The sequence below is a fragment of the Lissotriton vulgaris genome, chromosome 2_1, assembly GCF_964263255.1.
Source record: "Lissotriton vulgaris chromosome 2_1, aLisVul1.2, whole genome shotgun sequence".
Classification (NCBI taxonomy): Eukaryota; Metazoa; Chordata; class Amphibia; order Caudata; family Salamandridae; genus Lissotriton; species Lissotriton vulgaris.
Window position 1 is genome coordinate 1,974,409,265 of NC_141687.1, and position 15,684 is coordinate 1,974,424,948.

The 15,684-nt window shown below is 49.8% G+C and overlaps 1 protein-coding gene across 3 annotated transcripts in view; it reads right to left on the reverse strand.

Annotated features, from left to right (window-relative positions):
• Positions 1-4,303: 4,303 nt before the first annotated feature.
• The window catches only part of MAN2A2 (mannosidase alpha class 2A member 2), a 668,437-nt gene continuing 657,056 nt past the window's right edge, over positions 4,304-15,684 (reverse strand). For all 3 annotated transcript variants that reach the window (XM_086958183.1, XM_086958182.1, XM_086958181.1), the window contains 2 exons: positions 14,645-14,755; positions 4,304-6,993 (listed from right to left, as the gene is read on the reverse strand). In XM_086958183.1, coding sequence (XP_086814309.1) covers positions 6,835-6,993; positions 14,645-14,755 — 270 coding nt within the window. In that variant the 3' untranslated portion in view covers positions 4,304-6,834. The remainder of the gene's footprint in view (positions 6,994-14,644; positions 14,756-15,684) is intronic.

Genomic DNA, 15,684 nt, shown 5'->3' on the forward strand with positions numbered 1-15,684 from the left:
GACGGTCACAGCGCGATCTTCACAACGCGGGCCTGATAGTATTAGTGGGAGGGAGGGTCAGCTGGGAAGGCGGGAGCGGGGTGGAGACTCGGGCAGGGCGACACAACAACAATATCAACAACAAAATGGCCGGCAGCGCGAAACGGAGCAATCAGCCAAAGTAATGCAAAATGTGCAGAAAACACAAAATGAAATGGCAGTCAAGGCAACACAGCGACGGCACAATGATACAAGCAGCTAATTAGCAGGCGAGGTGGTTCAACGCTATATGGCACAGAAATTAAAACGATCCTGCTATGTGAGTAAAATAAATAAATAACAGCGATGTATTCAATTAAAGCGGTCCTGCAATGCGAGTTAAATACATAAATAGCAGCGATGTGCTCAATTAAAGCGGTCCTGCAATGAGAGTTAAATTAATAAATAGCAGCAATGTATTCAATTGAAGCGGTCCTGCAATGCGAGTTAAATACATAAATAGCAGCGATGTATTCAATTAAAGCGGTCCTGCAATGCGAGTTAAATACATAAATAGCAGCGATGTGTTCAATTAAAGCGGTCCTGCAATGAGAGTTAAATTAATAAATAGCAGCGATGAGTTCAAGCAGCTGAGGAGTGCAACAATACCAGGCTGTGTGGGGAGGCAGGTCGGGGAGCAGCGTGGAGGAGCGACCGTGTCTGTGGTAAACAGGACAGTCACAGCGCGATCTTCACAACGCGGGCCTGATAGTATTAGTGGGAGGGAGGGTCAGCTGGGAAGGCGGGAGCGGGGTGGAGACTCGGGCAGGGCGACACAACAACAATATCAACAAAAAAATGGCCGGCAGCGCTAAACGGAGCAAGCAGCCAAAGTAATGCAAAATGTGCAGAAAACACAAAATGAAATGGCAGTCAAGCAACACAGCGACGGCACAATGATACAAGCAGCTAATTAGCAGGCGAGGTGGTTCAGCGCTATATGGCTGATTGGGAACGCCACTTCCCAGCTCTCGCGCAGATCATTGGCCATGCAAATCCAGATGGTCCAATGCTGGTCTGACATTGCAAGGGCCCTGGAGCAGGTCACCAACGCTGTGGAGCACCAACAGGCGGCAGGCCACAGCAATGCCAGGGGGGGGGATGATGCCAGTGAAGGGACATCTAGCCTCAGTAGCCTGTCTGTGCCAGTGCAAACAGAAAGGCGGCGCAGTGCCCGGGCCAACACTGCATCCCGACATGACCTGCCTAACGTGGAGGGTGAGAGGCGACAGGGTGCGTCCGGCAGGAGGCGCTAGTAACTTAACATTTCCAGCAGTGCAGTGGAGAGGTAACCATGGACGCCAGCTCAGGTGAAATGAGCTTGGATTTCTGAAAACAGTACCCCAATTTATTGCTGATGAAAGCACATCGAGACCTTGTGAATTAGGCAAGAGCTTTATTTTTTAAAACAAATCTTCCTCATGTCAATCATTGTGGCTTGCATGAGTGCAGTGTTGTGTAAGGGGTATGGATGCACTAGAAATAGTTCTGTGTGCTGTGCGCGCGGCGCCTGTGACCTTCAGCAGGATTCTCCCCGTGTGCATGATGCACATGTGCAGGTGGCAGGTCACCCCCCTCCGACTCACTACCAGACACCTCAACAGGTATCCTCCGCTTGGTGGCAATATTGTGCAGCATGGCGCACATGGCAACGATGCAGCAGCAGATCTCGGGCCGGTATTTGAGGGCCCCACCAGTCTTGTGGAGGATGCGGAATCTGCTCTTTAACATGCCAAATGTTCACTCTATCACATTTCTGTTGTGTATATGCACACCATTGTACCTCCGTTCCTGTGGTGTTGCTGGGTTGAGGTATGGGGTGAAGAGGTATTCATGGAGGGCGTAGGCGCCGTCACCTGAAGGGAGGAGCGGAGGGTCTGTGCCTGTTATGCGCGGCAACATGGTCTTAACATTCTGTTTGTGGGCATGTGTACTTACCTAGGAGATGTCCCTCACCAAATTTACCCCTGACCAAGCGGGTGTGTATGCCGCTGTGCCTGAAGATAAATGAATTATGCGTGCTCCCTGGGTATTGTGCCACAATGTCTGTGATGATGGTTTTCGAATTGCAGACCACCTGAATGTTGAGGGAGTGATATGACTTGCGGTTCCGGTACATGCATTCGGTCTCTGCGGGTGGACAGATGTGTATGCAGTCAATGCAGCCAATTACATGGGGGAAATGGGCCGTTTGATAGAAGTCCTATTTGGTTTGCATTAAGTGCTGTTGGGTTGTTGGGAAGGTGATGTGGTGATGGATCTGGCTCAGCATAGTGTCCAGGAAGCTCTGTAGGCAGTGTGAAAGTGTACTCTGGGATACACCCCCTGCAAATGCGACTATCCCCTGGAAGCTTCCGGAGGCCAGGAGGTGCAGGCAGCACAGGACCTGGACATGGGTGGGCATGACATTGGTCCTCCGTGTTGGGTGCTGCATCAAGAGCTCTAGGTCTCTGATGAGCTTCAGGATTATAGCCCCATTGAGCCTGTATTTGGAGAAGATCTCATCTTCAGTGTGGCCCAGTAGTGTAATCCGCAGCCGGAAGATTCATTCATGGATCCTGCGTCTGTTCTGTGCTGTAGCCTCAGCCGCCTTGCCACGATGTAGAGACCTGCCATTGTGACTTTCCTCATGCTCCTCATGCGTCTCCTTAAGTGTGTTTGATTTAGCCAACACCTGTTTGTGATTTCAGATTTATTTTATTTTTTTGCCACTTTGACTTCATGGTTACCACCTGGTTTGGCTTCTCCTTAAATTGCGACTCGTAAATAGCAAAACATTGTGTTTTCGCTATTTGCGAGTTTTGATGCATGCGGGTAGCGATTTGTTTGCGAATTCGGAATGAAATTCGCAGATTATGTGGCGATTTGGTATTAAGTAATCGCAGTGGGGGTTTCTATGGGTTTAGAGATTCTTTGTTTTGCGATTTCGCAAAATATTGCTTTTCCACTTCATGCATTGCCGAAGGTGATTTCGCTATCGCAAATGCTGTTTCGCAGCTATTGCAATCGCAATTTCGCTTGATGCATCTATGCCAAAGTTTCATATAATCAATCAACGTTCAGTCTAATTTACTTAATATCTTGCTCACGATTCTAGTCCACTTACATTTTACATTTGTGTATCTCAGTCTCTTTGGATTCCCCTCAACCTGATGTGAATGTCTGACCTGGATGTGAATGTCAGATGTCATATTAAGGTCTGTACAGAAGTTGAAGAGCTTGACAAAATAAATGCTACTATTTGTAGCAAATATGGGTGAAACAAATTGCTGCTGTTCTTACACCCCTGACATTGGACCCACAGCTATGAGATTCATGACCAAAGTGTGAGGGGTCCCAGCCATATACACTGGAGAATATATCCCTACAGCCCTTATGGCTGCTGCCTGTACATGCAATCAGTGAAAACCAGGTAGCACAATAAAAACATTAATCATCGTGGAAGCAATTTGGTTGACTTTCTAAATAAAATACTGTAACACCCACTGATTAGGGTGTGTTGGAACATCGTATGAATAATGCATTATCGATTGTCCACAATTGTTTTTCATATAGTGTGCTTGTTGCTAAATGTTTTCTACAACGAATACTGATTATTATTATACAGCAAAGGAGAATTTCAAACACCTTTACTCTTTTCAGAATATTATCACATTACTGAAATCTTGTCTTATCAACATCTCTACACTGCCACCCTTTGAATAATAAAATTAAATTAGAAATTCAGAATTAAGAGCTAATATTTCTCCACTAAAACACATGTTAAGTACAGTCGATTCATTACATAGATATTTTGAATATGCTCAAAATCAGACTGGATTTGCCAAATACATCTAGTAAATGATGGGCATATCTCAGGCTATTTGACTGCATGCTTTTATTGAACTTGTTTTCTGTTCCCTTATGCTCCCTCCCACTTCAAATACATTAGTCAGAAACAATTAATGCAATATCTGATAAAGTTACGGCTAGTCTGTTTTTTCCGTTGACATAGCGGTTTACTCTTCTGGTTAGTTACACTTAACCCAACCAACAAATATATTTTGGTCTCTTCAGTCTTTGCAGCCTTTTCCCTTACTGTCTTTTATACTCTTCGTGCGACTGATACATTTCCATTTGTGCGCCACATATCAGATTTAATATAATGTAACACAATACAGATAAAGAGTTTTAGAAAAATATAGAGTTTTAAACTTTAATGTAACATCTGGCCAGATGATTAAAACATCTATGTTCAGAATTGAAGCAACTGGTATGCATTTAAAAATGAGTCCGTCAGAGAAAATCACTTTCAAAATTTTCTTTATTTTTTATTTTTATATTTTTTTTTACAAAATGTTCAGATACAAATTATTTGAAACCAGTGTATGACTTACCACTCCCTTCGGCAGTGTTTTTCCCAACAAACGTATTATTCTAGGTGGACAGTGTTGTAGCACGCAATAAGAGTGGCCATCATATTTAATAAATCCACTCTGAGCTGACAATTGGTTAAAATGATAATCGGCCAAAGACTGGCGTAGCCCAGAATGATAATTACATGGGGAACAGGTAGACTGACAATCATTAACAACTGTCAACAAAGGGCTGTGTTTACTGCCGACAAGATCTCCACTGATCCTGCCCTATTACATTATGATTTTGATTGAGTAGGATGATAGCATTCAGTCCTTAGAAAGGAATACAATCATATACAGATAAGTGACAAACGTGGAGTACAGGAAAAATCTGTAAATGTTCATAGAACCTGTATTACTTCTCCCGCTACAGTTATCTACCTTATTTACAGCTCAGCCTCCTGTTATGGAGTCAAATCCACAATATGGGGGCGGGAAGGAACGGTGGGTACTGTAATAAAGGGATGCAGTTCCAGCACCTATGGGAATATAGTTTATCTGTTGGGAGACATGTTGTGAAGTCCCCTACCTTTTCTTGATAGAACTTAGTTTTGCACTATTCAATAATCCACCTCTAGCCAGGACCAAATGCACTGTGACACACTCCGTGAACAAGAGTTCACTCATTTATAGAGCACCCCCTGCCTCTATGGTGAAGCTGAAAAGTAGAGTCCAAATTTGTGGTCAAGAAACAGCACTGAGCATGATGCAGTACAATAACATCATTAACAACATTTGACAACCGTTTTACTGCTCTGGTATCTTATGGATCAATTGCGAAATAAATCACAACTGTAAGATATACACACTATATTAAAAATGCACCAAAAAGTGACCAGGAATTTATCAGGGGCAAAATAGAGCAATTATGGTTTCCCTAAAGTGCGACTCTCTCAACTTGTGTGAAGGTCCTCGTGGAATTTGACCATCCTGTGACTCCGTGGAATTCTATGCAAGCAATGATGAAGTGCGTTTGTGCATCGTGTGCACAAACTATACAAAAAAGCATCATAGGATCCACTGGTACCAAACGGTATACAGCTTGTATTAGTGAAACCAAACAATGAGTCAAGAAACATCCTCATGTATGGAAACAGTGAAACATTCGATACATCAGCATTGCAATACCATCCTACCACTGAATTTCTCAGTCTGGATGCATGAGGTGATATTCTGGATAAGAAATGCACAGATACAGTCATCAATGGTGAATGTTCATGAATGAGCTCCATTGGCTTCAGGTATAAATTTGATTAGTAGTCAATGTGTATCCTATCAGAAATCACAGTAGATGTATGTGTATGTTGTGAACAATAACACTGTATTTCCTAAGCTGTCCTAATGTCAATACTGCAAAAGAAATGGGGCTACAACATCAAAGGGAATTTTGGCAGGAGAAGGGAGTGCCTTGCATTGCGAATATACTTAACTACTGTTGTCATAAAAATCAACCACACAATTGTACAAAAAAGATACGATTTGAAATATAAAACTGCACTTTTTGTCCTATTGTTACACTAAACAGTCCAGTTTGAATCGAAGAAGACGGTATCTGTAGAAATAGTACACAACTTCGGGTACTGTAGTTGCTGATGGACCACCATGTTTAGAGGAGCACACCAACAGAGGTAAGGATGACAAGAAACACATGCAAAATCAAAATGGTATGGATGAGAGTTTGTACAAGTGGGGATTAGCCCACCAACAACACTGATTTGTAAGGGTTTCACAGCATTTCACACCCCAATGACGCAAATTTCTCTAAGATCTTGAAAGACAAACTAATCGAATTAGCATGGTCAATATAGGAGCCATGTAGTGCAAGCATTGACCTGCGCACTGCTGGTAATATCGTAATTACTGCAACTCTCCTGAATTTCACTAACTAAGACTCGTTGCAGGATTTGTAGCTGCATACATTGAAATGGCAGAGGGTTGATGACAAGATAACATGAAAACATTGCAGCCACAGCTTCCAGCTCCTGATCCATTTTTATGAAATTCCGATCTCTTCATCTGAAAGAATTAACTAAAATCCTTCCCATAAAGTCGACCTTTGCATATCCCCAATGGGGTGATGATAGAAGCAGTCTTCAGTAAGAACGAGCAAGTCAAATCGGAAATCTGTTTGATAGTGATTCAATTCAAATAGGATATAAAATAAATAAATAAACATATTCATGAACCAACACAGTATATAAATTAATTTGCAGAGCTCCGTTCAAAGTTGTTAAAAATCAGAGTTTGGAAGAGATCTCCCAGAGTTAAGTTAGAGGCCACTTCTTCATTGTTCTTTCTCTGAAAGCACTGCTTGCTGTTTGCTAAGAGTTCATAGGAGTTAAAACACATGAGCTCACTGAGGAATCCTCACACATTCAATGCTTCAGAGTGAGATCAGTCCCTTTGGTTTTTAGCAAAATTAGCCAAAACGGATGCGAAAGGTGGAAATCTCCATTGGCTCCAAGTACAGAATGGGTATGCTGCCGTTAGACAATGGTGCCAGCGGGTACATCAGAGTCAGGGAGGTGGGCTGCATCGAAACCACATCTAGGGACTGGAACAGACTTGCGATGTTAAGCTGTGCAAAAAAAGAATAAAAAACTCAAATACGTATGTCAAAAGAAAAGTCTACAGATTAATGTTTCAAGAAAAAAAACATTTCAACTCCTCAGACCACTTTAGTACTTGGAAACTAAAACCATGAATCAATTAAAGTGGAAGCATCATATGCTGCAATATTTTTTTTAACCATTTTTCTGGTAATGTTCCTCTGGCAAGTAGTTTTTTAAAATGGCACCACATTGCGCTCACCAATTGGTATTTGTTAGACGGACCGGGAGGGTCGGCCGAGGATAAGGGGAGAGGTCTCCGGGGAGAGCCGTCTCCAGCGATCGTACAGACAAGTAACTTCCCCCCCACAGACGGACACCACACCAGGATAAGGTTCAACGATACTTTATAAGCAATTCTTTAAGTACGGTAAAATGATACAAGGAGGTCTGGACTCAGGGGTCCCCTCGATTCTGGTCTCTGGATTGGGAAAAGGGTAGCGGGACAGTCTTGTTACCAATAGATGAAAATAGCTCTCAATCCTCGAGCTCGGCGTTCTAGATGATCGGGCCGCGGCGGAGCCAGCAGGTCCCGAGATGGATGAAGGAAGCGACGGTCCGCGGCGGAGCCAGCAGGTCCCGATGAAGATGGTAGTTACAAACGGTCCGCGGCCACGCCAGCAGGTCCCGACGACGATGAAGGTTACGAAGGTTGCGGCAGCGCCAGCAGGCAGGACGATGGTTCGCAAGGCAGGGCTACGGCAGCGCCAGTAGTCCGTCAAGGATGAGTTCTTCACTGCGTCTCTCGACTCCAGGATACAACTGCCTTCCTGCTCTGGAGCAGCCCCAGTTATAGGGCTGGTGCCCTTTGATGTCCGGACCCTCGCACTTGGAGGTCGGGGGGTCCGGGATGAAGGAGTCCAGACACCCAGCAGGGGGGTGGAGCCAGCGCCCGGGGAGGTTGTGGGCGAGCGGCACCTGGCGGGGGAGAGCCATCGACACCTCTTTCTCCCATTGACCTGCCAAGTAGTCCGCTCACCTCCTGGGTGGATGGTGGTGCCGGGATGTCTGAGGCCTGGCCAGGCCCAGGGTTGGGGTCGATCGGGGGCCACGCGGCCTCGTGGCGGAGTGTCCAAGATGGCGCCCAGGCTGGGCGCGCGGGCCAGTAGTGGATCGGGCCCACGAGGTCGATATGTTCAGAGGCAAGGGTCCCGGAGGGGACGGAAAACGTGAAGTGGTGGTGTGTGACACTTGAGGGACCGGGCTCGGGCCTGGTCGGGCAGAGGGGGAGCGGCCCTTCACGTGGCCTGTCCAACATGCGTCCCCCCCAGCTGAAGGCGGGGAGAGTCACCCATCCTCTTGGGGACTCTCCTCGTCGAGGCGGAAAAAACGGGACAGGCCATCCGCGTTGGCGTGATCTGGCCCAGGCCGGTGTTCAACAGTGAAGTCCATCCCTTGTAGGGAGATGGACCAACGTAGTAGTTTTGGGTTCTCCCCCCGCATCTGCATCAGCCACTGCAGGGGTCGATGGTCGGTCTGCACCCGGAAGTGTGTGCCAAAGAGGTAGGGCCGGAGCTTTTTGAGGGCCCATACCACGGCGAAGGCCTCTCTATCGATGGTGCTCCAGCGTTGTTCTCGATGTAGGAGTCGCCTGCTGATGAAGGCCACTGGCTGATCAAGGCCTTCGGTGTTCAATTGAGACAGGACCGCCCCAATGCCGTGGTCGGAGGCATCCGTCTGGACGACGAATTCCCGGCTGTAGTCGGGGGCCTGGAGCACAGGGGCGGAGCACATGGCGGCCTTCAGTTGTTCGAAGGCTGTTTGACAATCTGGGGTCCAGTTGACCTTCTTGGGTTGATTTTTGGACGTGAGCTCTGTGAGGGGCCCCACTATGGTACCATAGTCTTTCACGAACCGTCTGTAATAGCCCGTGAGTCCCAGAAAGGCGCGTACCTCGGTCTGGGTGATGGGGGGCTGCCAGGACTGGATGGCGGCAATCTTGAGCTGCAGAGGGGCCACCAGGCCGCTTCCCACCTGGTGTCCGAGGTAGGTTACGGACCCCTGACCAATTTGGCATTTGCTGGCCTTGATCGTGAGGCCAGCTCGCTGAAGGGCCTGTAGCACCGCTCGGAGGTGGTGGAGGTGGTCGGACCAATGGTGGCTGTACACAGCGATGTCGTCTAGGTAGGCGGCGCTGAATCCTTCGAGCCCGGCCAAGACCTGATTGACGAGCCGCTGAAATGTTGCTGGGGCATTCTTCATGCCGAAGGGCATGACCTTGAAATGATAATGGCCATCAGGAGTGGAAAATGCAGATCGCTCTTGGGCCCGGGGTGTGAGGCCGATCTGCCAGTAGCCCGCCGTCAGGTCGAAAATACTGAGGTAGCGGGCAGCTCCCATGCGGTCAATTAGCTCGTCTGCGCGGGGGATGGGGTGTGCGTCCGTTCTGGTGACCGCATTCAAGCCCCGGTAGTCGACGCAGAACCGGAGTTCCGGTGTGGTGCCGGGAGTGGCTGCTTTGGGGACCAGTACTACTGGGCTGGCCCAGGGGCTGTCTGAGGGCTCAATGACCCCGAGTGTGAGCATTTTGCTTACTTCTTCCTGGATGCAGGCCCGTACCCGATCTGGTACGCGGTAGGCCCGGTGGCGGATAGGGGGGCTGTCCCCCGTGTCCACGTCGTGCACACACCAGGAAGTGACACCTGGGGTGAGGGAAAACAGGCCGGCGAACTGCAACAGAAGGTCTCGACATTCTCGGCGTTGTTCCAGGGTGAGGGCCTCCGAGAGTCGGACCCCATCCACGGAGCCATCTTTCTCCCGAGTCCGTAGGAGGTCAGGGAGGGGTTCGGAGTCTTCTTCGGCTCCATTGTCTGTGGCCATCAGGAGGCTGAGTTCTGAACGCACAAAGTGGGGTTTCAGCCTATTAGCGTGGAGGACTCGGAGGGGGTTCCGTGAAGATTCCATGTCGATGAGATAGGTGACAGGACCCTTGCGCTCGACTACTTTGAAGGGCCCCGTCCACTTGTCTTGCAGGGCGCAGGGTTCGGTGGGGGACATCACCCATACCTGTTGTCCAGGTTCAAATTCGATGGAGGAGGCATTTTGGTCATACCACTTTTTCATGTCCTCTTGACTGGCCTCCAAGTTTGCTTTGGCCAGCTCTCTGAACCGGCGGGTCTGGTTGCGGAGGGTTAGGAGGTATTTGAAGACATCTGGAGGGTTCTTTAGAGGGGGCATTTCCCAGCCTTCCTTGACTAGACTGAGAGGCCCCCGTACGGGATGTCCATACAACAGTTCAAACGGGCTGAAGCCGAGGGACTTCTGGGGGACCTCTCGATATGCGAAGAGGAGGCACGGCAGCAGCACATCCCACTGGCGACGGAGGGGCTCTTCCAACCCCCCAATCATCCCTTTGAGCGTGCGGTTGAACCGCTCAACGAGTCCGTTTCCTTGAGGGTGATAGGGGGTCGTGAATCGGTAGGTGACCCCACACTGTTGCCAGAGGGACTTCATATATTTGGAAATAAAGTTCGTGCCTCTGTCGCTGACGACTTCTCGGGGGAAGCCCACACGGGAGAAGATCCCCATCAGGGCCCGGCCGACTACCGGGGCTGTCACAGTTCGCAGGGGAACAGCCTCGGGGTAGCGGGTGGCGTGGTCCACCAGTACCAGGATGAACCGATGTCCTTGTTTTGTACGGGGGTCCAGGGGCCCCACAATGTCTATCCCGACCCTCTCGAACGGGGTGGTGACCACGGGAAATGGTTGCAGGGGGGCTTTTAGTTTGCGGCCGCTCTTTCCACTGGCTTGGCACGTGGGGCAAGATCGGCAATGCTGGAGTACATCATTCCTCATTTTGGGCCAGAAGAAGTGGGTCACTAGGCGGCTGTAGGTTTTATCCTGACCCAGGTGTCCAGCCAGGGGGACATCGTGGGCCAGGTTTAGCAAGAAGTCTCTAAAACGGAGGGGCACCACTAGCACTCGGCTGGCCCCCAGCTCCGCGATCCTTTGTTCACTGTATAGCAGATCATTGTCCCAGTAGATCCAATGCGTTCCGGAGGTATCCCCTGCGCTCTGGGCGAGGGCTTGTTGGCGGAGTCCCTCGAGGGAGGGACAGGTCTTTTGCTCTTGGCGAAACTGCTCCTGTGTGGGCCCCCCCTCTTGATGCCACTGGTCGAGGCCAGCGAGGTCCGGAGGTTGAGCTGGTTCTGGGGGGACGGCACGGTCGGTGTCTTCGACTGGGGCGACCGGGGGAGGAGGCGCCGGCCATTCGGGTTCCTCTGGTCGGGGATTGGCACGGGCGGCCATGGACCGGGTGGTGACGCACGCCCAGTCCGGGATGCCTAACATCCCCAGGTGTTCTCTTCGTTCTACGGCTGCCCACGGAGAGCTTTCAAGGTCATTTCCCAGGAGGCAGTCTACGGGGGCATCATCTCGGACCGTCACTTTCAACATGCCGGAGACCCCTCCCCATTCGAAAGGGACGCAGGCCATCCGACACAGACTTTCCGAGTTATCGGCTGAACGGACAGGGCAGAGGATGTTTGGTATGAACTGTTCTGGGGTCACCAGGTGACAGCGGACAGCTGTTACACTGGCCCCGGTGTCACGGAGGGCTTCGGCCTGGCGTCCATTGATGCTCACCCATTGGCTGTACTTCCGGGTGTTAGCGGGTAGGGGGACCCGCGGGACCATGTCTTTCCCCCCTAAGCATGCTAAAGCCATGGCGGCTGGCTCCCATTCTTGATGCTCTTGCTCATATTCTTCCTGCTCCTCGGAGATCTGTTCTTCCCCCAGGGCAGCAGCGGCCACTTGGCGGGGTCTTGGGCTCTGGTACTGTGGGCAATTTGGGTCGTTTGCATAGTGGCCGACTCGTTGGCATCGGTGACACGTGACATTGGCTCTGTATCCCGGTCGCGCCGGGGTGCTGCCCCGGTTGGCCGGGGGGGTGGTGCTGGTAGCGGGGGCGACCGGGGCGTTGTCTCTTCCTCGCCCTTGGCCCCCTCCTCCTCCTCGGGGACGGTGCTGACCGTTGTTGTTCCGGTTCTGTTCATAGGGTCCATTTCGGCCCACTCTGGTGATTTCCCACCGGTCAGCCTCGGCTGCGAGCTGCCGTGGATCAGTCAATTTGCTGTCGAGGAGGTGCTGCCGGAGCTCAATGAAGCAATTGTTTGATAGATGCTCCCACACCATGAGATTGAAGAGTTGTTCGTAAGTTGTGACATTGCTTCCTTTGATCCAGCCCTCGAAGGCTCGGCTAAAATAGTTCACGTAGTCCACCCAAGTTGTACCCGGGATGCGGGTGCAGTCTCGGAACCTCTGACGGTACATCTCGGGTGTGAGCCCATAGCGGGTGAGGAGGGCAGCTTTCATGTGGTCATAGGAGGTCATCTGATGGTCCGGGAGCTGTAGCAGGGCATCGCGGCCCTCATTGAGGAATCTCCCCCATAGACCGGCTCCCCAGTCGCTTCGATCGATCCGGTGGGCGGTCATAGCGATTTCGTAGGCCTTGAACCATTGCTGGATGTCGTCCTCTCGGAAGTATTCTCGAACGACATCCTTGGGGATGTGTACCTTTTTCTCTGTTGCCCCTGGGTTGCGGGGTTGCTCGGGCACCCCTAATTCTTTGTTCTGCTTGCGTAAGTCTATCTCAGCTAATTTGCGCTCGTGTTCATATGCCAGTCTCTTTTCCTCGAGCTCCCTTTGTCTCTGTTTTTCCTCTCTTTCTTCTCGGAGACGCAGGTGCTCTAAGCTCAGTTTTTGTTCGGCCAACTTAAGTTCAACATCCATTTTGAGCCGGGCCATTTCTAGTTCATGTAGTCGTGTTCTTTCTCGTTCCTGGATCTCGTCTTGCGAGAGACCCGTTCTTCGCTCCTCGGGGGCCGTGGTGTTTTTTTCTACTGCTGCGATGTTTTGGTCGATGGTTCCAACGGCCCCGGTTTCTGCCCAGGACTCTAGGGCATGCTTGAAATCGTCTTTGGTACTTAGACCGGTGGTAGCGATACCTAGTTCGATGCAGAATTGTTTTAGTTCACGATGGCTGTACTCGTCCAATTTCTCCATCTGAAATTTCTCGGTGGATCCACTTTCTTTGGTTGTCATCGTGATTTCGTCGTGGGGTGAGCTACTCTCTGTACGATTATGCGGTGATTCGGATCGCGCCGCTGGCCACCAATGTTAGACGGACCGGGAGGGTCGGCCGAGGATAAGGGGAGAGGTCTCCGGGGAGAGCCGTCTCCAGCGATCGTACAGACAAGTAACTTCCCCCCCACAGACGGACACCACACCAGGATAAGGTTCAACGATACTTTATAAGCAATTCTTTAAGTACGGTAAAATGATACAAGGAGGTCTGGACTCAGGGGTCCCCTCGATTCTGGTCTCTGGATTGGGAAAAGGGTAGCGGGACAGTCTTGTTACCAATAGATGAAAATAGCTCTCAATCCTCGAGCTCGGCGTTCTAGATGATCGGGCCGCGGCGGAGCCAGCAGGTCCCGAGATGGATGAAGGAAGCGACGGTCCGCGGCGGAGCCAGCAGGTCCCGATGAAGATGGTAGTTACAAACGGTCCGCGGCCGTGCCAGCAGGTCCCGACGACGATGAAGGTTACGAAGGTTGCGGCAGCGCCAGCAGGCAGGACGATGGTTCGCAAGGCAGGGCTACGGCAGCGCCAGTAGTCCGTCAAGGATGAGTTCTTCACTGCGTCTCTCGACTCCAGGATACAACTGCCTTCCTGCTCTGGAGCTGCCCCAGTTATAGGGCTGGTGCCCTTTGATGTCCGGACCCTCGCACTTGGAGGTCGGGGGGTCCGGGATGAAGGAGTCCAGACACCCAGCAGGGGGGTGGAGCCAGCGCCCGGGGAGGTTGTGGGCGAGCGGCACCTGGCGGGGGAGAGCCATCGACACCTCTTTCTCCCATTGACCTGCCAAGTAGTCCGCTCACCTCCTGGGTGGATGGTGGTGCCGGGATGTCTGAGGCCTGGCCAGGCCCAGGGTTGGGGTCGATCGGGGGCCACGCGGCCTCGTGGCGGAGTGTCCAAGATGGCGCCCAGGCTGGGCGCGCGGGCCAGTAGTGGATCGGGCCCACGAGGTCGATATGTTCAGAGGCAAGGGTCCCGGAGGGGACGGAAAACGTGAAGTGGTGGTGTGTGACACTTGAGGGACCGGGCTCGGGCCTGGTCGGGCAGAGGGGGAGCGGCCCTTCACGTGGCCTGTCCAACAGTATTCGTTCAAATATGAAAGGAAAATATATTTGTTAATTATTATACAAATGTGCAGAGTGTAGGGTGTGGGAGAGAAAGACCATGCAGGTAGTGAAAAGAAGGAAATAGGAATAGCCTTTATATCTTCCCATTGTTTTAGTTCTCATGCTTCAGATTTTTGGGGTCCCCAATGGTGTCTTAGAAATTAACACATGCATTTTATGTTTCATACTGATGAAGAAGGGAAGCAACTGGGGAAGGTAATACTGCCCAGTAAAAATGTACTTTATATATTAAATGTTATGCAGAACAATAATTACAAGTACCCTTTTGAAGAGTGATGTTGCAGGGACATGATTCGCAAGCTTTCTTATTCGAATGTGTCAAGCATGATGCAGGCAAAATAATATTGATATTGGAAATCTAGTACAGCAACTTAAATGATCACACAGACATGAGGTACCATAGTGTTACGATTACCTGCCCTTGGCTTGTGGTGCAGTTAAAACCTAAATTCTTGGCTTCGAGACCACAGTCAAATCCTTTCCGGTGTAAAATCAGTGCAGTCTCTGATGATGGTAGCCTGTCTTCCTAATAAATGGGAGAGAAAGGGATTTGTTAAGAGGAAAGTAGATACAAGCACTATTTAGCCAAGCTCATCAGTAGACCCCACTTCAAGTTTTGACTTTGAAAACTAATGTTGTGTTCGATTAAAGTTTTACAGTGATGTTGTTTGTGTGTTTAGTTTTAGTTTACTGGAGCGTAACATCGTACATATAATATGAAGCCAACGGAAAAGCAGATTCTCTCAAAAATGGTAGGCTCATACATACATTCCATTTAAATATAAACTGAGTAAGTGGAATAACAAGGTACTAAGCTTAGTTATTTATTTTTTGAAATGTTTTTATTGGCATTTTCATATTACAAAATACAGATTGTGTTAAGATACAAGTAATTTGACTTCATTTCGTGCATAATACATCATTGGATATTGCGATATTCGCATTACGTAGACATCTATAATGTCTTTACTCAGGTCTTACGCTGAACAAATCTTACGCAGAACTGGGATAAGGTTCATTGGAATCCAGGGTACATATATCGGATGGGGTGTCAGGGTTGGTGCGCATCACGCTGGTTGGTATGTCTGAGTGCTGCTAGGGGGAGGGGGAGTTAGTTGATCCAGCCCTTATGTCTTGTCTTTGAGTCCTGTGAGGTTCGTGGTGATAATGTTATGTTATGTTAGTTGCATTTATAGAGTGCACGGTTTCCCTGGGGTGTCCAGGCGCTAGCACTGATTGCTGGGGGGAAAAGACTGTATGCTACTGCGAAAAGAGCCAGGTCTTGAACTCCCTCCTAAAGGAGAGGAGATTCGGGGCACTCCTCAGATGAAAGGGAAGCTCGTTCCAGGCTCTGGAGGCACAGTTAATAAAACTCCTCTCTCCCAAGTTGACTCTTTTAAATGGGGGGACTTGAACATATTCAGCTCCAGTGAAGCGTAGCGTTCTTCCTGGGAC